The following is a 27,229-nucleotide window of genomic DNA, read 5'->3' on the forward strand; positions in this document are numbered from 1 at the left end:
GCCCTCCGTGATGTCACTGGGTTGTCTGTTGCTAGGTGAAGTGGCCCTCTGCAACATCACTGGGTAAAGTATTATTTATTGTATTATTTATTGTTTTTATAATGCAGTAAAACTGTGTTAGATTGTGTTTGTCTCTGTCTCAACTTGCTTTGAATGATTTGTTTTTCAATACGAATATCAAGTCCACACGGAGTTTATGGTATGGTGAGGTATGCGGCACAGTATTAGTCCTAGTTTGAACAGTAAAGCTCAAGCAACCAGAAAACGCATTTAGCTGACATCTGACCAATCACTATTTCTGCCGGTTAACTGAGAGTTTACTGCAGGGGTTCTCAAATTTTTTAAACAGAGGGCCACTCAAGACTGTTGGGGGGCCGGACTATAGTTTGAAAAAAGAAAAACATGCACGGATTCCTATGCACACTGCCGTGAAAAAAACATGAAATAACAATACAATATTGAAAAGGAGGAACAATTTGAACCAACATAAACTTATAAGTATTTCCACGGGAAGCGTGGGCCTGCTTTTGGCTTATGAGAGTCAAGTTAATTAAGACCTTCAAGTCATTTCAGACTTGGGGTGACCCTAATGCAACCTTCTCACAGGGTTGTCTGTAGATACCTCCAAGGTCATGTGGCCAGCATGACTGCGTGGAGCGCCTTTACCTTCCCATCGAAGTAGTACCTATTGATCAATTCAAGGTGCTGGCGTTGGCCTATAAAGCCCTAAATGGTTCTGGCTCAAGATACCTATCCGACCGCATCTCGACCTACGAGCCCACCAGGACTTTGAGATCGTCCGGAGAGGCCCTGCTCTCGATCCCGCCTGCCTCACAGGCACGCCTGGCGGGGACGAGAGATAGGGCCTTCTCGGTGGTGGCTCCTCGGCTGTGGCACACCCTTCCCGTGGACATCAGACTGGCTCCTTCCCTGATGATATTCCACAGGAAACTAAAGACTTGGCTGTTCAAGAAGGCGTTCCAACAAGAAGTGCAATAATTGGTAATGGCGACAGGAATGGAACAACGGAAAATGATACTGGATTGTGGTTTAGACGATGAGACGATGTGGAATGGCTTTTGTAGTATTGATGTTTTTTGATTATGATGTTTTTGGTTAATGCTGGACTGATTATTTTAGATTGTGTCTTGAATTTTGAACCTTGTTCTTTCTATGTTGTACACCGCTGTGAGTCGCCCCCGGGCTGAGAACAGCGGTATATAAGCAAAGTAAATAAATAAATACTAACATTTGCATGTTTTCAAACTGCTAGGCTGGCGAAAGCTGGGGCTATCAATGGGAGCTCACCCTGTCCTGCAGATTCAAACTGCCGACCTTCCTTTTTTTTCATGTCAGGAGCGACTTAAGAAACTGCAAGTTGTTTCTGGTGTGAGAGAATTGGCTGTTGCCCAGGGGATGCCCAGATGTTTTGATGTTTTACCATCCTTGTGGAAGGCTTCTCTCATGTCCCTGCATAGGAAGCCGGAGCTGACAGAGGGAGCACATCTGCGCTCTACCTGGATTCGAACCTGCCACCTGTCGGTCTTCAATCCTGTCGACACAAGGGTTTAACCCATTGAGCCATCAAGGCCAGCAAGTTCTGCAACTTACCAGTTTAACCCGGTGCGCCACCACAGACCAACCAAGAGTCCACTGTGTGTATATTTTCCTTAAGCATCCTCTTATATTCCCTCTTTGCCCCAAAACAGCTCAGAATGCCCTATTACTCCCTCAATACAATTTCTCCTTCTCTAAATGGCTGGAAACATTTTTTCCATCGCCTCCGATGTTATTTGTTTCTCTTTTTGGCTCTTGCAGATCAACATCACAAAGACAGGGATTGGGAGGTGGGTTTCCAAATAAAAATTAGTGTCAATATCAGTCGGTTGGGGCTGCAAATGGCGGCACTGTTACATCTAGTGCGCCTTTTTCGGAGAAAGCAACCACACTGTACAGAAAGGAGGAGAAAGAAAAGGAACCGAACAGGAAAGCATAGGGCTACGGTTCCTTCCCATATGTATATATACTAGCCGAATCCTGACACGCATTGCTATGGCCCAGTCTATGTATATGTGTTTTGTGTGTGTATATTTGTGTTTTGCGCATGCTTTGTAATGTATTTTGTGGGTTCTTTTTTTGCTTTTTAAGTCTCTTCCACTGTGTTTTCCAGTGTTTTTATGAGTGATGGTCACTCATTGGCATGATAGGTGTATTGTGTCCAAATTTGGTGTCAATTCACCCAGTGGTTTTTGAGTTATGTTAATCCCACAAACAAACATTACATTTTTATTTATATAGCTATAGTATGGTATAGTAACAGGTGTTGGGTTTCATCCCTGGATTGCACAAGTCTCCTGTCCTCAATGAGTAGCTAGACTTAGATACAGGATTAGAGTGAGGGATTTTTGTTTTGTTTTTTGACTTTTTAAGTCTCTTCTGCTGTTTTTTCCAGTGTTTTTATTAGTGATGGTCACTCATTGGCATGATAGGTGTATTGTGTCCCAATTTGGTGTCAATTCACCCAGTGGTTTTTGAGTTATGTTAATCCCACAAACAAACATTACATTTTTATTTATATAGATATATATAGGGAAAGGGAAAGGTTTTCCCCTGACATTAAGTCCAGTCATGTCAGACTCCGGAGATTGGTGCTCATCTCCATTTCTAAGCTGAAGAGCCGGCGTTGTCCGTAGACACCTCCAAGGTCATGTAGCCAGTGTGACTGCATGGAGCACCGTTACCTTCCCGCTGGAGCAGTACCTATTGATCTCACATTTGCATGTTTTCGAACTGCTAGGTTGGCAGAAGCTGGTGCTAACAGCGGGAGCTCACGCTGCTCCCCAGATTTGAACCTCCAACCTTTTGATCAGCAAGTTCAGCAGCTCCACGGTTTAACCCACTGCACCACCGGGGGCTCCATCGGTGATAGTAGCACTCATCAAATGGCAGAGGAGGAAGATGACATGGTTCACGTGCCAGGGGCACTATACACACACACACACACATCACAAGGTTTTGATCCATGCTGCCTTCTCGAGAATCCCAACCTTCATTCTGGAAAGATCCTTCCAAAGTCCCAAAGGAATTCAATATAAATAACGCTCACTGGACATTTAGAAACTTTCTTGATTTAATTACACATAAATAAATATACACAGAATTTTCAAACAGTTCAGTTTGGCCTCCTTCAAGGTCTGCTTCTTGTGCTTTCATCATTTATTAATTTATTATTATTATTATTAGCATTATTATTTAAACACTCTTTAATATTATTACTAACGCTGGGCAAAAAAAGGGTCGAGAACGGTCGTATGATTTCGCTGGATTGATTGGATCACACTTTGATAAATGGGAGGATCTGTTGAAATGCTCTCCCTTTCGCAAGGAAAGGTCCCAATGGGATTGTACAGTCGTCTCTCCTCATTTGCATTTGGGGGTTTTGCAGATTATTCATGGATTTGATTGAAAAAAATGTTCTCTCTAGGAGTTTTCTAGGTTTTCTAGGTCTTCCAGTGCAACTCTATGGAGATTGTCCTCCAATAATGCTGAAGGATCTAGAGCAGAGTTTCTCAACCTTCCTAATACCACGACCCCTTAATACAGTTCCTCAGGTTGTGGTGACCCCCAACCATAACATTATTTTCGTTGCTACTTCAGAACTGTAATTTTGCTACTGTTATGAATCATAATGTAAATATCTGATATGCAGGATATAGTTTCATTAACTGGACCAAATTCGGCACAAATACCCAATATGTCCAAATTTGAATACTGGTGGGGTTGGGGAGCAGGGAGATTGATTTTGTCATTTGGGAGTTGTAGATATTTCAAGTTCACCTACAATCACAGAGCATTCCTAACTCCACCAATGATGGAATTGAACCAAACTTGGCACACAGAACTCCCACGACCAACAGAAAATACTGGAAGGGCTTCGTGGGACTTGAATTTTGGAGTTGTAGTTCAATTACAGCCAGAGAGCAGTGATCCACAATGATGGATCCAGACCAAATATTTTGCTCTTCCACTTTGATCACACTACCGTCCACAATAAAACTAGGTCAAGTGTGTGATCTGCCTGGTGTGTGGGACCAGATATTACTTGGCACACAGAATTTCCATGACCAACAGAAAATACTGGAAGGGTTTGGTAGGCATTGGCCTTGAGTTCTGGAGATGTGGTTCCCATACAATGATGAACTCAAACAATGATGGATCTGTATCAAACTTGGCACGAATACTCAATATGCCCAAATGTGAACACTGGTAGAGATTGGGGGAAATAGACCTTGACATTTGGGAGTTGTAGTTGCTGGGCTTATAGATCACCTACAATCAAAGAGCATTCTGAATCCCACCAACGATATAATTGGGCCAAACTTCCCACACAGAACCCCCATGACCAACAGAAAATACTGTGTTTTCTGATGGTCTCTGGTGACCTCTTGGACACCCCCTCGCGACCCCTCTCAGGGGTCCTGAAACCCAGCTTGAGAAACGCTGACATAGAGCATTCTAGAAAGGACATAGATCCTCCAATGCAATTCTATGGCCAGAAGTTGACCATAAAGTCCTGCTGGAGGACAAAGAATTATCACAAAGTTGTGCTGGAAGACATAGAAATTCTTAGATTTAAAAAAAGATAGCTATTTCTTTATTCCCATTTTTTCACTTTCTTGGGAATGCTGTGCCTCTAACACCAACAAATGTGGATGATTGTATATGTGTACTGATGTGTACGTCTCCCGTAAGGAAAATCCACATTGACTTCCAAGGCCAAAAGATGTTTTAGCATCCTTGGAAAAGTTCCTTTCTCCTTGGCCAGTGGGCCATTTGAAAGCTATGCCATTTCCTTCCCTACAATCCCCCACAAAACACTTTTTTTTTCGTCCATAGTCCTCCTGACCCTAAGCAGTTCTCCACTCCATCTGAGATGTTCTCCATCTCACGTCGTCTTCTTCTAACTCGTTGAACCATCTTACTATTTTACAACTCTGAATTTCCAAAGGGAAAACAAAACGCGGGGAAAATCATTGCACATCGAACCTGGCTTCCGGCACCTAAAAGTGTGTCCAGAAAGCGTCCGTCTCAACGGAAAGGTCCTTCTCTGTCTTCACGGTTTCTCCATTGGGTTCCAGAAATGCATTGGTCACAGTTTGGAAAACATGAGGGGAATATGGAGTCCGGGGGCTCGTTTCTTTTCCATTTTCCTGACGCTGATAGGAACCACAGAGGCCTCTCTTTCTTTTCACTCATGAACTGGGAAGGGACTCCCTCCAGGGATCGGGGCCGGCTAAGAAAGCAACGGCGGGGCTGGTGGCGTCATTTCCGGTGCTTGACGTCCTTCTCTGATGTTTTGGAGTCCCCCACGGGGTGTCCGTTGCCTGTGCTGTTCAAGAACATTTTGTCGAGGCCCTTGAGCGACTCCACCAAGTAGTTCTGGAAGGCGGTGAGGGCCGCGCTGATGGCCGGCCCCCCGAAGCCATGCGTGATGAGGCTGAAGTGGGTCAGGCAGCTCTGGACGCCGGGCTCCAGGATGAACGAGGGGCGGCTGTTCCCCAGTGGAGAGCGGTCCTGGGCCATCATGTCCGAGAACTCCTTGCAGATTTGCCTGGAATCGGGGGAAAGGGAGAAGAGGTGACCTTGGGATCGGACAACAAGACACTGACACTTTGCAGAAGAGAAGATTGAGAGGAGACATTGTAGTACAAGATAAAGGTAAAGGTAAAGGTTTTGCCCTGACATTAAGTCCAGTTGGGGGTTGGTGCTCACATCTAGGATAGACTACTGCAACGCACTCTATGTGGGGTTGCCTTTGAAGACTGCTCGGAAGCTTCAAATAGTCCAACGAGAGGTAGCCAGGTTAATAACTGGGGTGGCGTACAGGGAGCATATAACTCCCATGTTACGCCAGCTCCACTGGCTGCCAGTTTGCTACCGGGCACAATTCAAAGTGCTGGCTTTGGCCTATAAATCCCTAAATGGCCCCGGCCCAAATTACCTGTCCAAACGCATCTCCTCCTATGTACCATCATGGAGATTAAGATCCTCCAGGGAGGCCCTGCTTTCCGCCCTGCCATTGTCATAGGCGCAATTGGTGGGGATGAGAGACAGGGCCTTCTCGGTGATTGCTCCCCAGCTATGGAACTCCTTTCCTGGTGAGATCAGGTTGGCCCCCTCCCTCCTGTCTTTTAGAAGGATGGTAAAAACTTGGCTGTGGGACCAAGCTTTCAGGACAGGGCAATAAAGCGGCAATAGGAAAGATGACCAGGCCAATTAGATTTGACGCGGATGACTAGGACGGTTTTAAATGGTGAATTTCAATATTTTGATAAATGTTTTTTAATGTTTATGTATGTGTATGTGAATTTGTGTCTCAGCATTGAATGTTTGCCATATATGCTGTACTCCACCCTAAGTCCCCTTCGGGATGAGAAGGGTGGAATATAAATGTTTTAAATAAATAAATAAGCCAAGAGCCGGCATTGTCCGTAAACACCTCCAAGGCATGTGGCCAGCATGACTGCATGGAGCTCCGTTACCTTCTCACCCGAGCTGTACCTATTGATCCTCTCACATTTGCATGAATTCACCAAACTTGGCACACAGAACTCCCATGATGAACAGAAGAAGAAAAAAATACTGGAAGGGTTTGGTGGGCATTGGCCTTGAATTTCAGTTATAGTTCACCTACATCCAGAGAGTATTGTGGACTCAAACAATGATGGATCTGGATCAAAATTGGTATGAATACTCAATATACCTAAATGTGAACACTGGTGGCGTTTGTGGAAAATAGACTTTGATTTTGTCATTTGGGAGTTGTAGTTGCTGGAAGTTATAGTTCACCTACAATCAAAGAGCATTCTGAACTCCAGCAATGATAGAACTGGACCAAGCTTCCCACACAGAACCCCTAGGACCAACAGAAAATACAGTGTTTTCTGATGGTCTTTGGCGACCCCCGCAACAGACCTTCACGACCCCCCCCCCAGGGGTCCTGACCCCCAGGTTGAGAAACGCTGTTGATGACCCATGCAGTCTCTTCTAACTATTCTATTCTATGATTCAGTGTTCTTCCATACATTCTGCTTTGGGGGGGGGGGGGGGGGCACTGGGGACTAGGTCTCAAGGGGTACGTTGTAGGACCTGCTCACCAGAAGAGTTGGAAACAGGGATCATAATTCTATATACAAGTCAGATTGTACCCTGAGGAATCCTACATGCAAATAAAGGTGAAATCCTACATGAAAATAAGAATAAATCCCTATATACAAGTCAGGTTGTAGCCCTGAAAAATCCTACATGAAAATAAACATGTACCATGATAAATCCTACAAGGAAATAAGGCTGAAATCCTACATGCATGTAAAGCTGTATCCTCCAAAATCCTACGTGCAAATAAGGCTGAAAAGCCTACATGAAGGTAAGATTGAAATCTTGCATAAAAGTAAGATTGCACCTTGAAAAATCTAACATGAAAATAAGAATGAAATCCTATATACAAGTCAGATTTGTTGGCGCATGCAAGGAATCAGTGTGTGTGTATCAACTGAAAAAAAAGATGCATGAAGCTGATTGGTCAGGTAATGGCCGGAAGATGGCTGAGCCTGGGACTTTTGGATACTGTTGCATTTTTGTTCCGGCTTGAGCTATGCATATGCAGAGAGAGACAGTTTGAAGAGGGAAGCAGACAGAATCTGGAGTGTGCTCTTGCACCATGAACCACTGAAGGAGTTTATCCACATGGACAAAAGAGAGACTATTTTGAACCTCTCATGAAAGGACAATATGTGGGTTGGTGCAACTGATCATATTGTACATATGTTGTTTTGAACTAAGAAGAGTAAACTACTTTTTCTTTATGGTTCACTTGAGTGGCATATTTTCTTTCTCTAGCAAGGCAGTGTGTGGGTTGATCAAATGTGAATTACATGTGGTATATTTTACATTGCACCACAACGTTGCACTCTGGGTAAGCCTACATAAAAATAAGGTTAAAATCCTACGTGCAAGTAAAGTTGTGCCTTGAGATATCTTGTATGCAATTAAGAATGATGTTGGGTTGTTGTAGGTTTTTTTGGATTGTATGGCCATGTTCTAGAAGCATTCTCTCCTGACATTTCGCCTGCATCTGTGGCAAGCATCCTCAGAGGTTGTGAGGTTGTGAAACGTCAGGAGAGAATGCTTCTAGAACATGGCTATACAGCCCGAAAAGCCTACAACAACCCAGTGATTCCGGCCATGAAAACCTTCGACAATACAAGAATGAAGTTCTGCATGAAAACAAACCTTGAAATCCTGTATACAAGTCAGGTTGCACCCTGAGAAATCCTACATTAGAATAAGGCTGAAATCATAACATGCAAATAAGGTTGCACCCTAAGAAATCCTACATGTGAATACGTCTGAAATCCTATTTGCATGTAAGGTTGTACAATAGCTTATGCTATGCAACCCTTGTGAAGAAAGTTAATTTTGCACAAGCCAATCTTCAGTCAGCCCGCCATATCCACAGATTCAGCATCCAGGGATTCACCCATCCACGGCTCAATAAAATCCCAAAGACAAAGTATGGTTTTGCCATTTTATATGATGGAAAATCCATAGGTTGTAGTCTAAGCAAAAGCCATGGATGCTCAAGTCCCACTATATCCAATGACTATGCCATTGTATATGTAGTGGGACTTGAACATCCATGGATTTTGCTTCAACCACAACCTATGGCTAGAGTGGGAATCATATGTCCTGGACACCACATGGAATATCTCAAAACCCTTGCACCCCTGAACCCACTACTCCATTGTTGTTGAAACATCCCCTCCTCCCTGCGAAAGATATATTCTCAGGTGAACTATAGTTACCTGAAACCGGGCAAATGCTATTAAATTCCCTCACATCTAGGTATCCTCCCTAGCAATTTCCTATGTCCTCCATAGTGACTTTATGGTAACTTCCAGGGACAGCATACCATAAAGCAGTGGTGTCCAACCTTTGGTCCTCCAAGTGTTTTGAACTTCATCTCCCAGAATTCCTGACTGCTGCATAAGCTAGGCAGGGCTTCTGAGAGTTGGAGACCCAAACACCTGGAGGGATACAAGTTGGGTGCCAATAGCATAAAATCATGCTGGAGAACATGACAAATACCTAACAAGACCATTCTCTCCCATAATTGAAACCATGGATTTGGACTCTGAAATGATGGTAGTCTTGCTGCATTGTGAACTAAGGATATTTTTATGGTTTTGAATGGAGTCTTGCAGCAGTTGGCCTCAGTTTCAGTGGGATGCTGACTCCACTTTGGGTTTGACTCTGAACTTTGAGGAGCTCTCCAGGAAGTTGTGTCTATTTGGGAGAATCTTGTTCCGCACTGTGGGTCACTCCTTTAAAGTTCGGACTAAAACCCAGAATGAACACACTTCCCATTGGCACAGGAGCAAGCAGTCCTCACCCGCCTCTCATTCCCTTTGCAAAGAAGGAGCGGATACTCACTTAGTTGCCAGGAGCATGTTCTTCCGCGCATGGAGTTCACCGGGGTCCGCGTGCTGCCGACAGAGGAACTCCGCTGCGGCTTTGGCTGGAAACTCCGTCTCACAGACATAACCAAAATCCCGGGCCAGATGAACAGCTTCTCCTGTAAACAAAAACATCCTTGGGTTTAATTCTTGAATGGCTTTCTACTCCGTCTTTCATTTCGACTGGGACCCAAGGCGGCTTAGAACACAGATTAATTAAAATGCACAAAAGTTGAAACTAATCATCACCATGCAAACCCATATTTTAATTAAAAGTATCAAGTTGATACAGGACTGATGTAGTTTCAAAGCATTTAAAGAAGAAGAGATGTGTGCAGCACACTGGAAACTTCATTACATCAGTGAGTTAACCATCCACAGCCTGTCCATTTTGTTGTCAACTGGAGCATGAATGAATGACATAACCACTACATTTCTGGCAAATGTAGTTGTTATTTTTGACACAGAGTTGCACAAGAGGACCTAGAGAATCCTAGAAAGAATATATTAATCTAAACCTGCAATCCACAAAACCTAAGCCTGCAACGCATGCCCAAAAGGTTCATATTTCTGCATCTTGCATACCATATAAGCTCATGTGTAAGTTTAGATATTTTAGTCAACGAGTCAAGGAACCCCCCATGGCGCAATGGGTTAAACCTTTGTGCCGGCAGGACTGCCGACTGAAAAGTCGGCGGTTTGAATCTGGGGAGTGAGGTGAGCTCCCATCTGTCAGCTCCTTACTTTACTTTACTTAGGCGATCCCTCGTTTTCTGAGGAGGATTGTCTTCCAATATTCCTGTGGGTCCGTATGTGGCTGTGGAGCCCTATTCTTGCTCTGCATCTTCTCCCGCAGTGAGGGCATTGGTTTCCAGGTGGGAGGCGGTCTCGGTCGGGGTTGGCTTGACGCGCCTTCCTCTTGGCACACTTCTCCCTTTCGCCCTCCATTCGTGCCTCTTCAAATTCTGCAGCGCTGCTGGTCACAGTTGACCTCCAGCTGGAGCGGTCAAGGGCCAGGGCTTCCCAGTTCTTAGTGTCTATGCCAGAGTTTTTAAGGTTGGCTTTGAGCCCGTCTTTAAATCTCTTTTCCTGTCCACCAACATTCCATTTTCCGTTCTTGAGTTTGGAGTAGAGCAACTGCTTTGGGAGACGGTGGTCGGGCATCCGGACAACGTGGCCGGTCCAGCGGAGTTGGTGGCGGAGGACCATCGCTTCAATGCTGGTGGTCTTTGTTTCTTCCAGCACGCTGACGTTTGTCTGCCTGTCTTCCCAAGAGATATGCAGGATTTTCCGGAGGCAGCGCTGATGGAATCGTTCCAGGAGTTGCATGTGACGTCTGTAGACAGTCCACGTCTCACAGACATATAGCAGGGTTGGGATGACAATAGCTCTATAAACAAGCACCTTGGTATCCCTATGGATGTCCCGGTCCTCAAACACTCTGCTTCATTCGGAAAAATGCTGCGCTCGCAGAGCTCAGGCGGTGTTGTATTTCGGTGTCGATGTTGACTTTGGTGGAGAGGTAGCCAAGGTAGCGGAAATGATCAACATTTTCTAATGTTACACCATAAAGCTGTATTACTGGCATTGGAGAGGGGATGGCTGGTGTCTGCTGGAACAGAACCTTGGTGGACATGACAGAAGGCTCTAACAGGATAGTAAAACATCTGGGCGACCCCTGGGCAACGTCTTTACAGACGGCCATTTCTCTCACACCAGAAGCAACTTGTGGTTTCTCAAGTCGCTCCTGACATGAAAAAAAGTCAACAAGTCAACCCAAAAAGGCTTAGTCTGTCCCAGAAGAACCGAAAAGAAGCACTGAGCTCTCTATTCTCTCTGCTGTCTGCCAAAGATCCATAATTTTAGCCCCCAAACCTGTGCTTAACTTATGCACGAGGTCAAGTATATGTGCTAGTAATAAGTCTCAGTTCCTCAAGTGCCAACACAAGTGGGAAGTTCTCTACATTGGCTGTTCCCAAACTTTTCCAGTCATGGGATCCTTCAGGAGACCTTTGCCCCCTAATTCTGTCCCTAAGCCTTGCAAACCCACATAGTTCTTCCTTTCTTTGTCTACTCCTATTGCCTGAGCATTATGTATAATGTATTAAGTTTAGAAACAGAGGAAACAGTTTGAATGTAACCACAAGCTTTTGCTTTGCTACAATAAAATGTTGGCTATAGCCACAAACATGTATCTGGGTACAGGAAATATATTGGATTCAGACCTAAAGGGATGGATAAATTGCATTTAAAATAATTTTGAAATTGTCTCACCCCTGTTCTTAACTATGAGTCATTTGTAAGTCGGATGTTTGTAACTTGGGGACAGCTTGTATGACTCTGGGTTTTAGTCTGAGCTGTAAAGGCCCTATCTAAGAGGCCAACTCCTATTTGCAAAGAAGTTGCCTGTTGGTTCCTCGCATCTGGATGGGAGGAATCATCAATCTGCACAGCCATCAGAACTGGGGACGTCCTCAGAGGGTTCTGGGCTCGACCCTAAACAAGCGAGTCCCAGACTTGCAAGAAGGAGGAGGGCATAAACAATGCTGGCAAGTAGGTTAAAACGCCGTGGATGGATGGCCTTAATCTAGGAACCAGCGGGAGAGCGCTGGGTGAATGAGCGGCCTGTCTGCCCAGCTTGGGTGTCCATGGGCCGGACGTGATCGATGGCCGTCAGCTCCGATTACTTCCGCAGGGAGGGATGCCTGAAGACAGATCGATTTCACCCAGGATGAGAGGGCATTGCCACACCATGATGGATCAGGCCGGCCTCGGAGCTGTGTCCGAAGGAAGCCTGGTGCTGTATCTATGGCAGAGCTTTCCAAATTGTCCATGTTGGTGACATGCTTTTTAGACCTGCATATTTTTGTGACAATACATACACACAAACACACATACATACAGGCCATCCCTGAGTTCTAGACATCCCAAGTTACAAACATCCAACTTACAAACGACGCACAGTTAAGAATGGGGGTGAGATAATAGCAAGTGAGAGAAATCTACCGCTCAGAAGGAAAATCTACTCCTGAAAGAGTTATCCTGGGGAAAAGCTGTCTCAACTGAAGCTTTATCCCCAATCCTTGTTTCCACAACAACCCACATTTTCCAAAATCCAATTAGTACAGGGACAGAAAGTGAGGTGAAACCTTCTGAAGAGTGGCACAATCCAGGGAGCAGGGTGAGCTCCCGTCTGTCAGCTCCAGCTTCTCATGCATGGACATGAGAGAAGCCTCCAACAGGATGGTAAAATATCCAGGCGTCCCCTTGGCAACATCCTTGCAGATGGTCAATTCTCTTACACCAAAAGCGACTTGGAGTTTCAGGGGTCTTAGCTCTTCCCTATGCTATCTAAAGCTTCCCCCCCCCCATATTTTATTTATTTATTTATTTATTTACTGTATTTCTCAGCCAATCGGCGACTCAAGGCGGTTTCCAACAAATCAGTATACATAAAACATAATATAGATAAAAAACAAACAGTATAAAACATCACAAAATCAGTAAAAACAACATCATCAGTGTCTCATTATTCTCAAGCATTGTCCAGTTCCATTGTCAGGTCATTCGATTTCCTATATTAGCTACTCTGCATTTGTAAACGCTTGCTCAAATAGCCACATTTTAACTTGCCTCCGAAACGTCAAGAGGGAGGGAGCAGATCTGATCTCCCTAGGGAGGGCGTTCCATAGCCGAGGAGCCACCACTGAGAAGGCCCTGTCTCTCGTCCCCACCAAACGTGCTTGTGACGAAGGCGGGACTGAGAGCAGGGCCTCCCCAGATGATCTTAAAGTCCTCAGTGGTTCGTAAGGGGTGGTTCGCAACTCAATCGACAAACTGGGCAAATTATAAAAGATATAGCAGTACCAACATTTGAACAGCACCAGCACTCCTATTTCTGTAGCAACTGAACCTCTCTGGAGATGTTTAAATAGAGGCTGGATGGTCATCTGTTGGGAGGGCTTTGACTGTGTCTTCCTTAATGGCAGGAGGGGTTGGACTAAACACCCTTTGGGGGTCCCTTCTAGTATAGACTGCCAGGGTTCCAGTAGAGTCTCTGTCTCTGGATGTTTTGGAGTGAGGCAGGATGTACATCTGTTGAAAAGGCTTTGTTTGTGGGGGCCTTTTTCAGGAGACGGGGAACAAACTAATGTGTGCTGGCACACAGTTTGCAAGGAGCAAGAGACCATTCATTACAACAAGATCACTGCTATATTAATAACGTTGCTTACACATTTTCTAAGGAGACCAAAACTCTTATTTCTGCATCCCCAACTGAAGCTTTGATGCAATGCTAAAACTCTTCGGACTAAAATAAAATTGCATGGCAGAGAGCATAATTTGTGTGAAGCATGCTCTCCCTTTGCTCACTTGCATCTGATCCCATTGAGTAACCGGTTGAAAAGTCCTGCCTGACACTTTGAACCTACTTTGCTATGGCTCCAACCTATGGAATTGTGGGCTTTGTAGTTCAGTAAGGCACTAGAATTCTCAGGTAGTGAATTCCAAGTACACATTTCCAAGCACACAAAGTTACAAACCCTAGGACTGGGACGGAAAAGTTAAACCATAGGCAGGCACTGCAATATAATTGCATAATGAGCAAGAGCCCTTGGTTTTGCAAGGTGTTTCTTTGATGGAAAACAGGGATTTGCAAAATTAGACTTTCCTTTGTAAGGAAGGAGGGCTTTCAAAGCATCTCTATGGCCTGAACTTAGAAATAGCTGCAACCCTAGTTTCCATAAAGTTGGCATATAGTATCGAGATTCGGTATATTAGGATGTAGTCACACTGCAGAATAGTGCTTCTCAACCTTCCTAATGCTGCGACCCCTTAATACAGTTCCTCGTGTTGTGGTGACCCCCAACCATAACTTTATTTTCGTTGCTACTTCATAACTGTAATCTTACTACTGTTATGAATCGTAATGTAAATATGCAGGATGTATTTTCATTCACTGGATCAAATATGGCACGAATACCCAATAGGCCCAAATTTGAATCCTGGTGGGATTGGGAGGGGGGTTGATTTTGTCATTTGGAAGCTGTAGTTGCTGGGACTTATAGTTCATCTACAATCAAAGAGCATTCTGAACTCCCCCAACGATGGAATTGAACCATCTTGGTACACATAACTCTCATGACCAACAGAAAATACTGGAAGAGTTTGGTGGGCATTCACCTTGAGTTTTGGAGTTGTAGTGCACCTAGATCTTCTGGAGGGGCCCTGCTCTCGGTTCCACCACCTTCGCAATCGCGTCTGGTGGGGACGAGAGACAGGGCCTTCTCGGTGGTGGCCCCTCGGCTGTGGAACTCTCTCCCAATAGAGATCAGATCTGCCCCCTCCCTCCTGACTTTCAGAAAGATGGTAAAATCTTGGCTCTGGAACTTAGCATTCTCAGATTGATGATCGAATCAATAACTGTTGACCACAAGGCGGATGGTGGTGAATTTGTGATTTACCTTGATGAATTGGCTTTATGTAATTCTTGATCTGTATTTTAATGTGTTTTAATGTATTAATGTACTATGATGTTATGATGCTTTAGTTTATTTGTATATTGGTTCTCTGTTGTTAGCCGGCCTGAGTCCCTCCTCGGAGGTCGAAAAGACCGGGTTATAAAAGCTCTAAACAATAATAATAATAATAATAATAATAATAATAATCCAGAGCGCACTTTGGACTCAGACAATGATAGATATACACAAATACTCAATATGCCCAAATGTGAACACTGGTGGAGTTTGGGGAAACTAGACCTTGACCTTTGAGAGTTCTAGTTGCTGGGATTTATAGTTCACCTACAATCAAAGAGCATTCTGAACTCCACCAATAGTAGAATTGGGCCAAATTTCCTACACAGAAACCAACAGAAAACACTGTGTTTTCTGATGGGCTTTGGCAACTGCTCTGATACTCCCTCATGACCCCCCCCCCCCGGGGTCTCGACCCCCAGGTTAAGAAACACTGCTGTAGAATGAAAATGGTTTGGTGTCACTTAAACTGGCATGGCTCGATGCCATGGAATCATGGGACTTGTAGTTTTGCAAAGTCTGTAGGCTTCTCTGCCAAAGAGTGCTGGTGCCTTCCCAAATATAGGATCGTATTGAGTGAGGCAATTAAATCAAATTGCATTCATGCTTCAGTGTAGACCAGGCATGGGCAAACTTGGGCCTCCAGCTATTTTGGGCTTCAGTTCCCACAATTCCTAACAGCCTCAGGCCCTTTCTGCTTAAGCAGCTGAGGGGGGAAAGGAAGGGGCCTGAGGTTACCGAGCACCATTCAAAGTGCTGGCTTTAGCTTATGAAGCCCTAAACGGTTCCAGCCCAGCTTATCTATCCGAACGCATCTCTCCCTATGAACCTTCCAGGAACTTGAGATCATCTGAGGAGGCCCTGCTCTCGATCCTGCCTGCTTCACAGGCACGTCTGGCGAGGACGACAGGTCTTCTCTGTGGTGGCCCCTCGGCTGTGGAACTCCTTGCCTAGGGATATTAGATCAGCCCTCTCTCTTCTGACTTTTCGGAAAAGAGTGAAAACCTGGCTCTTTGAGCAAGCGTTTGGAACTTCAGCATGACCAGATAAACTCAAATTGGAATATGAACTAGGAACGGCTAAGACGATGGAATGGTTGAGGATTTGAACAAGAAGACATAGTTTTAATAAATTTTTTTTGTTTACTAGCCGTTCCCTGCTACGTGTTACTGTGGCCCAGTCTGTTGATCTGGGAAATAAAGCAATGAGAAAGTGTTGGTTTCTAATATATGTGAATTCTTTATGCTTGTGGGTAAACAGTATTTCTTGCTGTTTCTTTGTCAGTGTTGATCTGGAGAGTGTCTGGTTTGCCCACCCTGGAACATGCAACATATCATTGTCCTTCTTTAGGGGTCCCTTTCAAATCTATGATACTATATCTGTGTGTGTATGAATCATATCTATCTATCTATCTATCTATCTATCTATCTATCTATCTATATCTATGGCTAAATGGCTCTTTGTCAGGAGGGCTCTGATAATGTTTTCTTGCCCTGATGAAAGGAGTTGGACCCTTTCTGTTGGTCATGGGAGTTCAGTGTGGGAATTTTGCCCCAAATCTGTCGTTCGTGGGGTTCAGAATGCTCTTTGATTGTAGGTGAACTATAAATCCCAGTAACTACAACTCCCAATTGTCAAAGTCTATTTCTCCCAAACTTCATCTCTGTTAATATTTGGGCATATGGAATATTCGTGTCAAGTTTGGTCCAGATGTATCATTGTTTGAGATCACAGTGCTGTCTGCATGAAGGTGCACTACAACTCCCAAACTCAAGGTCAATGCCCATCAAACCCTTCTAGTGTTGTTTATGGGGGTCCTGTGTGCCACGTTTGGTTCAATTCCATCGTTAGTGGAGTTTAGAATGTTCTTTGATTTTAGGTGAACTATAAATCCCAGAAACTACAACTCCCTAATGACAAAAATCAATTTTTGGAGTGATGGTCACTCCTCAGATTAGCAGGTGTGTTGTGGCCAAATTTGGTGGCAATTCACCCAGTGGTTTTTGTTATGTTAATCCCCCAAACGAACATTACATTTTTATTTAAATAGATGGCTTTTATGGTTTTTAAATGTATTGTGATGTGATTTTTTGCTTTTAACTGATGTATGTATTTTTATATATGGCATCTAATTGTTGCCGATTTGAACGCCGCCCTGAGTCGCCTTTGTGCTGATATAGAATCATAGAATCATAGAGTTGGAAGAGACCGCATGGGCCATCCAGTCCAACCCCCTGCCAAGAAGCAGGAATATTGCATTCAAATCACCCCTGACAGATGGCCATCCAGCCTCTGTTTAAAAGCTTCCAAAGAAGGAGCCTCCACCACACTCCGGGGCAGAGAGTTCCACTGCTGAACGGCTCTCACAGTCAGGAACTTCTTCCTCATGTTCAGATGGAATCTCCTTTCTTGTAGTTTGAAGCCATTGTTCCGCGTCCTAGTCTCCAGGGAAGCAGAAAACAAGCTTGCTCCCTCCTCCCTGTGGCTTCCTCTCACATATTTATACATGGCTATCATATCTCCTCTCAGCCTTCTCTTCTTCAGGCTAAACATGCCCAGCTCCTTAAGCCGCTCCTCATAGGGCTTGTTCCCCAGACCCTTGATCATTTTAGTCGCCCTCCTCTGGACACATTCCAGCTTGTCAATATCTCTCTTCAATTGTGGTGCCCAGAATTGGACACAATATTCCAGGTGTGGTCTAACCAAGGCAGAATAGAGGGGTAGCGTTACTTCCCTAGATCTAGACACTATGCTCCTATTGTTGCAGGCCAAAATCCCATTGGCTTTTTTTGCCGCCACATCACATCACATGATATGGGCAGGATAGAAGTGACGTAAATAAATAAATGAAATAAATGGTGGGAGTTGAAGTCCAAAACACCTGGAGGGCCCAAGTTTGCCCACGTCTGGTGTAGTCTCTGGAGAAAATAGGAAACAAGCCAGCTCTTTTTTCATGTACCAATTTGTGCAAACCTGAGCAAAAGAATTGGCCCTGAACTATGAATAATTGCAGAAAGCCATGCACCAGGGAGAAAATTTCCAAAAGAAGAATGATATCCTCAGCAACAGAATAATCCAACGCTTCTCCGCCTTGACGTCTCACTCAATTTCTGACTCTCGTTTAGTTTTCACGAAGGCTGAGCTCCATCCTTCGAATCAAGAACTCTAGACGGAGGGTCATCCTACTTTCCCCCTGATTCAGGCACCCTTTTGCTTGTAATTTACCTTGACTCCCAAACAGCAGCCAGTGACAGCTCCCAGCTGTCTGGGCCGAGCCAAAAAATCTGCTTCCCGCCTCCCATTTTTCATGGAAATCAGCCCTTCAAAGGCCGAGCCTGCCTCAACTGCCTTGGGGAACAACGGCTGCAGACCTGTTCGTTTCATTTGCTGCCAACAAAGGAGATGGAGGATCTCCTATTCCTCCTCCTCCGCAGCAGCTGCCTCTCGCTTTCTCTTTGGCACAATGGATTTCAGAGCTCACCGGACACAAGCACTCTCCTGTTTCTCATGTTCAAGTTATGAACTGCCTTGGTTTGCATGGGGTCCGAGGATAAGACCTCCTCCGCCACCATTCCAGGGGTGAACCGCTTGCCCAGATTGATTGCAAAGAGGTTGGGCCTTGAGGTCTATTTCTTCATGTATCATCATCATCATCATCATTATCATCATCACAAAGAGCACAAAGAGACTTAGAAGCATGCTCATGTCCTCTGGCGAAGGTCCCACATCAGGACCACGTAGTACAAATCCCGATGCGCAGATTACACATTAATTGGGCCACACAATAGTACTGAATGACAATAGTGTGCCAGTGAGCCAAGGAAGCACTAAAGTGTGGACTCTACATCATGCTGGTTGAACATGGATGTAGTTTCAACATCTACACAAATGACCAGCCACTGCCAGAAGGGACAGAGAGTTTCATCTATGCTGATGATCGTGCCATTACTGCTCAAGCAGGGAGCTTTGAGATGGTAGAACAGAAGCTCTCCAAAGCTCTAGGTGCTCTTACTGCCTATTACAGGGAAAACCAGCTGATCCCCAACCCATCTAAAACACAGACATGTGCCTTTCACCTTAAGAACAGACAAGCATCCCGAGCTCTGAGGATTACCTGGGAAGGAATCCCACTGGAGCATTGCAACGCACCCAAATACTTGGGAGTCACTTTGGACCGTGCTCTGACCTACAAGAAGCACTGCCTGAATATCAAGCAAAAAGTGGGCGCTAGAAACAACATCATACGAAAGCTGACTGGCACAACCTGGGGATCACAACCAGACACAGTGAAGACATCTGCCCTTCCGCTATGCTACTCTGCTGCTGAATATGCATGCCCAGTGTGGAACACATCTCACCACACTAAAACAGTAGATGTGGCTCTTAATGAGACATGCCGCATTATCACAGGGTGTCTGTGCCCTACACCACTGGAGAAATTACACTGCTTAGCCAGTATCGCACCACCTGACATCCGCCGGGAAGTAGCAACCAATAGTGAAAGAACCAAGGCAAAGACATCTCCAGCTCATCCCCCGTTTGGGTATCAGCCAGCACGTCAACGACTTAAATCAAGACATAGTTTTCTTAGATCTACAGAGACACTCGCTGGAACACCCCAGCAAGCGAGAGTCCAAAAGTGGCAGGCCCAAACCCAGCACCTCAATTCATGGGTGATACCAGATGAGAGACTCCCCCCTGGGCACACAGAAGACTGGGCGACTTGGAAGGCGCTGAACAGACTGCGCTCTGGCACCACGAGATGCAGAGCCAATCTTAAGAAATGGGGCTACAGGGTGGAATCCTCGGCATGCGAGTGTGGAGAAGAGCAAACCACTGACCACCTGCTGCAATGCACCCTGAGCTCTGCCACATGCACAATGGAGGACCTTCTTGCGGCAACACCAGAGGCACTCCAAGTGGCCAGATACTGGTCAAAGGACATTTAACCAACTACCAAATTTGCAAAATCTGTGTGTTTTTTTCTTTTTCTTTTTAATCTGTGTGTTTGTTTTGCTCTGTTAATACAATGGTTACTGATGACACGATAAATAAATATCATGCTGGTGTTATTTTGCTTGGCGAAGACAAGGTTACCAAGGACTCCGTTTTGGAATGAAACAGATGATTTCCCGACCTTCATCACACTGTTAAATGTATCCATGTTATTCAGTTGTACTCAGAATTCTTTGAGTTCATTTGCCATCACATTATAAAGATTTGCACCCCCACCACCATCCCTCTCCATGTTCTTTGTTGAAAAATGTCAGCTATTACCTGTCTTCAATTCCAGAAACAAGGAAGCAGAGAGGGAAAGTGGGGATGCACACTCCCCCACTCTCTCTCAGCTGCCCCACAGAGAACCTTGGAAAACTATAACTCCCAGTACTGCATAGTATGGCGCTACAGCATTTAAAGTAAGGTCCAACTGCATTCATTTTACAGTGTAGATGCACCCACAAGGTTCATGGTCCTTGGGAAACTGCAATTCCCAAGACCACCTCATGGAGATGTGGTATTTAAAGTAAGGTCTAGCTGCATCCATTCCACAGTGTAGATGCACCCAGAAAAGGGTATGGACCTTGGGAAACTATAACTCCCAGGAGGACTCCATTGCATGGAGCTGTGGTATTTAAAGTGGGGTGCAAGGGCATTCATTCCATACTCTAAATGCACCAACAGAAGGGTTTTGACCTTGGAAAACTATGACTCCCAGGACTGCACAGCATGGAGGCATAATAATAATAATAATAATAATAATAATAATAATAATAGTAAGTTGCATTTAAAATGGGTCCTGACTGCATTTATTCTCCAGTGCAGATGCACCCAGAAAGGAGTATGGACCTTGGGAAATATAACTCCCAGGACCGAATAGTACGAAGCTACGTTATTTAAAGTGGGGTGCAAGGGGATTTATTCCATATTGTAAATGCACCAAGACAAGGGTATGGACCTTGGGAAATGATGATTCCCAGGACTGCACAGCATGGAGGTGTAGCATAATAATAGTAATAGTAGTAGTAGTAGTAGTAGTAATAATAATAATAATAATAATAATAATAATGACATTTAAAGTGGGTCCCAATTACATTTGTTCTCCGGTGCAAATACACCCAGAGAAGGGTGCGGACCTTGGGAAACTATAAATCACAGGACTGCATAGTATGGAGCTATTTTATTTAAAGTTTATTCTCTAGTGCAGATGCACCCAGAGATTGGCTTGGCTCCTCCCACAATTCCCCCTCCTGCAAATTGGGGAAACATATCATTTTAAGCCTGGGAGCAACGAATGCCATCACACTACAGAATTGGCCAAACATCTGGATCATTACCAAAAATCCACTTCCCCACCATCTCCTGAAACGTTTGAAAGGAATATTGGCCCCCCACGCTTTAAATACACAAAGAATGCTCTATCCTACACTTGAACCCAACCTAATGTGATGAGAACAGTGGCTTTCCACACTTTAAGTGTAGCACTCAGTGGTATTTAGTAAATGTGATGAAGTCAATAACAGAGTTAGAAGGGACCCTCAAGAGTCATCCAGTCCAACCCCAAAGGCATACAATCCAACAGATTGGCAAAGCAAAGGAATGCAGCCTTCTTGTTTCAGTCGGAAAGTGAGGATATTTAAGGCATTTCAATCTTTCGCCATACCTGGCAAAAGCCAAACTTTAAAAGTAAAGAACACTCACCTTCCACTAGTGATGTCAGCAAGGTAACATTGGCTGCTTTACGCCTCCCGGCAGGTAGATTTAGCCCTATCTTCTCCAGTCTTTCCCTTAAACACCTTCCGCCATTTTTGGATTTGGCCCTAAAAAGAGACAATGGAGAAAACTTTTATTTATTTATGTCCACGTTTCTTTCCGCAAACACAGTGGCCTAATATGTCAATATCTTGTCATTTCTTCAAAATCAGCTAACCCTATCCTGTCAGAACCCTTCCTTCAGACAAGAATATAGGATCCCACCACAAGTCAGAGTTCAGTAGGAACGTTATAAAGCCTCCGGTTTGGCAGAGAGGGGCCCAATTAATTCTCATATTTCCATGAAGACATGAATACCTAAGTCGTGGTGCAGTGCCGGTAGGACTGAAGACCGACAGGTCACAGGTTCGAATCTGGGGAGAGCGTGGGTGAGCTCCCTCAGTCAGCTCCAGCTCCTCATGCGGGGACATGAGAGAAGCCTCCCACAAGTATGGTAAAACATCAAAACCCCTGGGCAGTGTCCTTGCAGACGGCCAATTCTCTCACACCAGAAGCAACTTGCAGTTTCTCAAGTCGCTCCTGACACAACAAATGACTATTTGAAAGTGGAGAGGAAGAAAATCAACTCATTTAAAATGTGTTGCCAGGGAACTTATGGATATCTAAAACTGACCAATGAATAGATCCTAGAGCAAATCACAATTGAACTCTCCCTGGGAGCCAAAAATGATTAAACTGAGACTATTGTATTTTGGGCCGATCATGAGAGGCACAATTCCATTGGGAAATAATATATTAATGATAATATAATAATAAGCTTTATTTATATCCCATCACCATCTCCCTAAGGGGACTCGGGGCGGCTTACATGAGGCCAAGCCCAACAATACAGCAATGCAAATAAACAACATACAATGACAGTAAAATATAAATATAAAAAAATACAAGAAACAATATAAATAAACATCAACAATATAAAACCACAATAATTTAAACACAGAAAATAAACCACATATGTAATTATGTGATTTAGAAATAAATCACATAATCACAGAAAATAAATCAATATGTAATTCTCAGCAAAGTAGGAGGAAAAGTTGAATTGCCGAAAGATAGAACCAAATCAAGGAAGCTATGCTTGCCCTGAGTTTGCAAGATCCAAAACCGGTTGCTGATAACAAGTATAACAAGTTGACTTAGGGGGTCTCTCCTTGACCAGAGGGGGCTGAAGACTTCATAAACACTCCCAGGATCCCATAGCATTGAACCATGACAGTTCAAGTGGAATCAAACTGCATTAATTCTGCAATGTAGATTCAACCATGGTGACCTGAAGGCCTTCAGTTCTCAGGACCTCATCATATTCTGGCTTCCCTCCATTTTATTTATTTATTTAAAAGCTTAGAACAGGGGTCCTCAAACTAAGGCCCAGGGGCCGGATACGGCCCTCCAAGGTCATTTACCTGGCCCTCACTTAGGGTCAACCTAAGTCTGAAATGACTTGAAAGCACACAACAACAACAACAACAACAACAACAACAACAACAACAATGCTATCTCATCAGCTAAAAGCAGGCCCATGCTTCCCATTGAAATACTAATAAGTTGATATTCGTTAAAATTGTTCTTCATTTTAATTATTGTATTGTTTTTAAGTGATTTTTGCACTACAAATAAGATATGTGTAGTGTGCATAGAATTCAAATTATGTTTTCTTCAAATTATAATCCGGCCCTCCAACAGTTTGAGGGACTGTAACCTGGTCCTCTGTTTAAAAAGTTTGAGGACCTCTGGCTTAGAAAAAGACAATGATGCTGCGGAAAATTGAAGGAAAAAGGAAGAGTGGCCGACTAGAGGCAAGAAGGATGGATGGTATCCTTGAAGTGACTGGCTTGACTCTGAAGGAGCTGGGGGTGGTGACGGCCCACAAGGAGCTCTAGCGTGGACTGGTCTATGAGGTCCCGAAGAGTCGGAAGTGATTGAACAAATAAATAATATTTATTTATTTACTTTCTATTTTATCACACTAGAGAAAAACAATGTTTAAAAGCAATGCTTTTGGGTTTGGAAAGATTAGCCATTTATAAGAAACTTTGCCCATGGGACGCTCAGCTGTATTTACTCAGTCTTCAAGGAGGTTCTTTCCGGGTAGAACATTGTGAAAGCCACCCACTACATGGCTACCAGCTTCCTCCCAGTAGACTCAAATCAAGGAAAAGATTTATGAGAACTACCACTCCTCTTGGCATCCCTTCAGCAACAGCAAGGGTATCCCTCTGGGCAGCTAAACCAGGAAATCCCAACTGGATGGCCCCCCACAAGGGTCTTCCTCCAAAGGCAAACCAAGAATGGGCAACTTGGAAGTCCCTGAACAGACTCAGAAGTGGAGTGGGCAGATCAAAAGACAACCTGGCAAAATGGCACTAACTAAAAGAATCCCACGCCTTGTGTGACTGTGGAACAGAATACACAACTCTGCATCTGTATGCTTGTCCACTATGCCCTGCCTCATGTACAGAAGAAGAATTGTTGGAGGCTACAGACAATGCCATTGCTGTTGCCTGTTTTTGGTCAAAAGATATTTAGCCGCCTGCGTTCCTCCTATTTTTATCAGTTTTATACTAATTTATGCAATGCTTTTGATACGAAATAAATAAATAAATAACGCTAGAGAATAAATCCATGAGATTTAAGACTTCCGCAATAGCGAAATTTCCCATACATATATTACATTCCCCTGTGTAATAGTTTGGAATGCAGAGGATTTGTCTAGAAATTGATGCAGTCGATCATGTGTGACTTTTGTGTGTGTGTGTCAGGAGCAACTTGAGAAACTGCAAGTCGTCTCTGGTGTGAGAAAATTGGCCGTCTGCAGGGACGTTGCCCAGGGGACGCGCAGATGTGTTACTATCTATATAACATAATATATTGTATATCCATATAATATTTATAATATTATAATGTAATGCAATATAATACTATTACTTTTTTTTGTTGTGTTAGGAGCAACTTGAGAAATTGCAAGTCACTTCTGGTGTGAGAGAATTGGCTGTCTGTAAGGACGTTGCCCAGGGGACACCCGGATGATCTGATGATTTGGGAGGCTTCTCTCATGTCCCCGTATGAGGAGCTGGAGCTGATAGAGGGAGCTCATCCGCCTCTCCCTGGATTAGAACCTGCGACCTGTCGGTCTTCAGTCCTGCCGGCACAGGGGTTTAACCCACTGCGCCATCGGGGGCTCCTACTAATACTACTACTAATAATATATTATATTTATATATTTATATTACATGTAATATCTATATAAATAAAAATGTGATGTTCGTTTGTGGGATTAACATAACTCTAAAACCACTGGGCGAATTGACACCAAATTTGGACATAATACAGCTATCAGGCCAACAAGTGACTATCACTTATAAAAACATTGAAAAACACAGTGGAAGAGACTTTAAAAGCCAAAAAATAAAAAAATATATTACAACGCATGTGCAAAACCACATATATATGAGTAAACACACATACACAGATATATACACACCTATACACATATATACACACAAAACACATATACACAGAATGGGCCACAGCAACGGATGATAGGGGATTGCTAGTTACTAATAATATTACAATATAATGGTATAGTACAATTTAATAATATGTAATACTGATATTGTACTATGCTAATATAATATATTGTATGTATATATATCTTGTGAGCCGCTCTGAGTCCCCTTTAGGGTGAGAAGGGCGGCAAATAAATGTCGTAAATAAATACCATCCTGTGGGAGGCTTCTCTCATGTCCCCAGATGGGAGCTCACCCCATCTCACACATTTGAAACGCCGACCTTCAGGTCAGCAATTCAGTCAGCACAAAGGTTTAACCCATTGTGCCACTGTGACTCTATCATGTGTGACAAGGATGAATAAATTATCGTTTTTTCTTAAACATGAAAAGGCACGAAATCTATATAAATAAAAATGTAATGTTTATTTGTGGGATTAACATAACTCAAAAAACCACTGGACGAATTGACACCAAATGTGGACACAGTACGCATATCAGGCCAACGAGTGTCCATCACCCCTAAAAACACACAAAAACCAGCAGAGCGGACTTTAACCCCCCACCCCCAAAACAAATCATATATACAATTACACATACATTCATATACATATACACATACATACAGACACACACATATATATACGCAAGCACACACAAATATACACATATACACACACCTACATATACACTTACACATATACACATACATACACACATATATGCATATATACAAGCACACACATATACACAATATACATATACACATATAAACACAGAATATACATATACACATGCACACTTACATACAGACACACAAATACATGCATATACACAATATACATATGCACATATAAACAGAAATACACACACATATATAAACACACACACACACATATATATACTAGTTGTCCCCTGCCACGCGTTGCTGTGGGCCAGTCTGTTGGTCTGGAAAATAAAGTAATGAGAAAGTGTTGGTTTCTAATATATGTAATGCCTTTCTGCTTGTGGGTAAACAGCATTTCTTGTTGTTTCTTTGTCAGTGTTGATGTGGAGAGTGTCTGGTTTGCCCACCCTGGAACATGCCACATATCATTGTCCTTCTTTAAGGGTCCCTTTCAAATCTAGGATACTATAGCTCTGTGTCTGTGAATCATATCTATCTATATCTATGGCTGGATGGCTCTTTGTCAGGAGGGCTTTGATTACGTTTTCTTGCCCTGGTGTAGGGAGTTGGACTTAATGGCCTTAAGTATTTTCTGTTGCTCATGGGGGTTCTGTGTGGGAAGTTTGCCCCAATTCTGTCGTTCGTGGGGTTCAGAATGCTCTTTGTATTGTAGGTGAACTGTGAATCCCAGTGACTACAAATCCCAAATGCCAAGGTCTATTTCCCCCAAACTCCATCTGTGTTCATATTTGGGTATATTTAGTGCTTGTGCCAAGTTTGGTCCAGATCCATCATTGTTTGAGTCCACAGTGCTCTCTGGATGTAGGTGAACTACAACTCCCAAACTCAAGGTCAATGCCCACCAAACCCTTCAAGTATTTTCTGTTGGTCGTGGGAGTTCTGTGTGCCAAGTTTGGTTCAATTCCATCATTGATAGAGTTCAGAATGCTCTTTGATTGTAGATGAACTATAAATCCCAGCAACTACAGCTCCCAAATGACAAAATCATAATTTTTTGAGTCACTCCTTGTGTTTGAGACATTTTGTTGCCAAATTTGGTGTGATTTTGTTCATTGGTTCTTTTGTTTTTAAGGTACTTATTATGCACAGAGCATTTTTTTATATATAGATACACACACCAACACACATATATACTCAAATATATACACAGACAAAAACACGTATATACACACACAAAACACATATACACAGACTGGGCCACAGCAACGCATGGCA

The 27,229-nt window shown here is 43.7% G+C and overlaps 1 protein-coding gene across 2 annotated transcripts in view; it reads right to left on the minus strand.

The window, feature by feature from the left end:
• Positions 1 to 3,830: 3,830 nt before the first annotated feature.
• Positions 3,831 to 27,229, minus strand: part of TFAP2E (transcription factor AP-2 epsilon) — a 111,298-nt gene continuing 87,899 nt past the window's right edge. For both annotated transcript variants that reach the window (XM_060784182.2, XM_060784183.2), the window contains exons 5-7: positions 21,749 to 21,867; positions 9,493 to 9,634; positions 3,831 to 5,611 (exon numbers count right to left, since the gene is read on the minus strand). In XM_060784182.2, coding sequence (XP_060640165.1) covers positions 5,323 to 5,611; positions 9,493 to 9,634; positions 21,749 to 21,867 — 550 coding nt within the window. In that variant the 3' untranslated portion in view covers positions 3,831 to 5,322. The remainder of the gene's footprint in view (positions 5,612 to 9,492; positions 9,635 to 21,748; positions 21,868 to 27,229) is intronic.

This window comes from Anolis sagrei, chromosome X (assembly GCF_037176765.1).
Source record: "Anolis sagrei isolate rAnoSag1 chromosome X, rAnoSag1.mat, whole genome shotgun sequence".
In the NCBI taxonomy this organism is placed as follows: Eukaryota; Metazoa; Chordata; class Lepidosauria; order Squamata; family Dactyloidae; genus Anolis; species Anolis sagrei.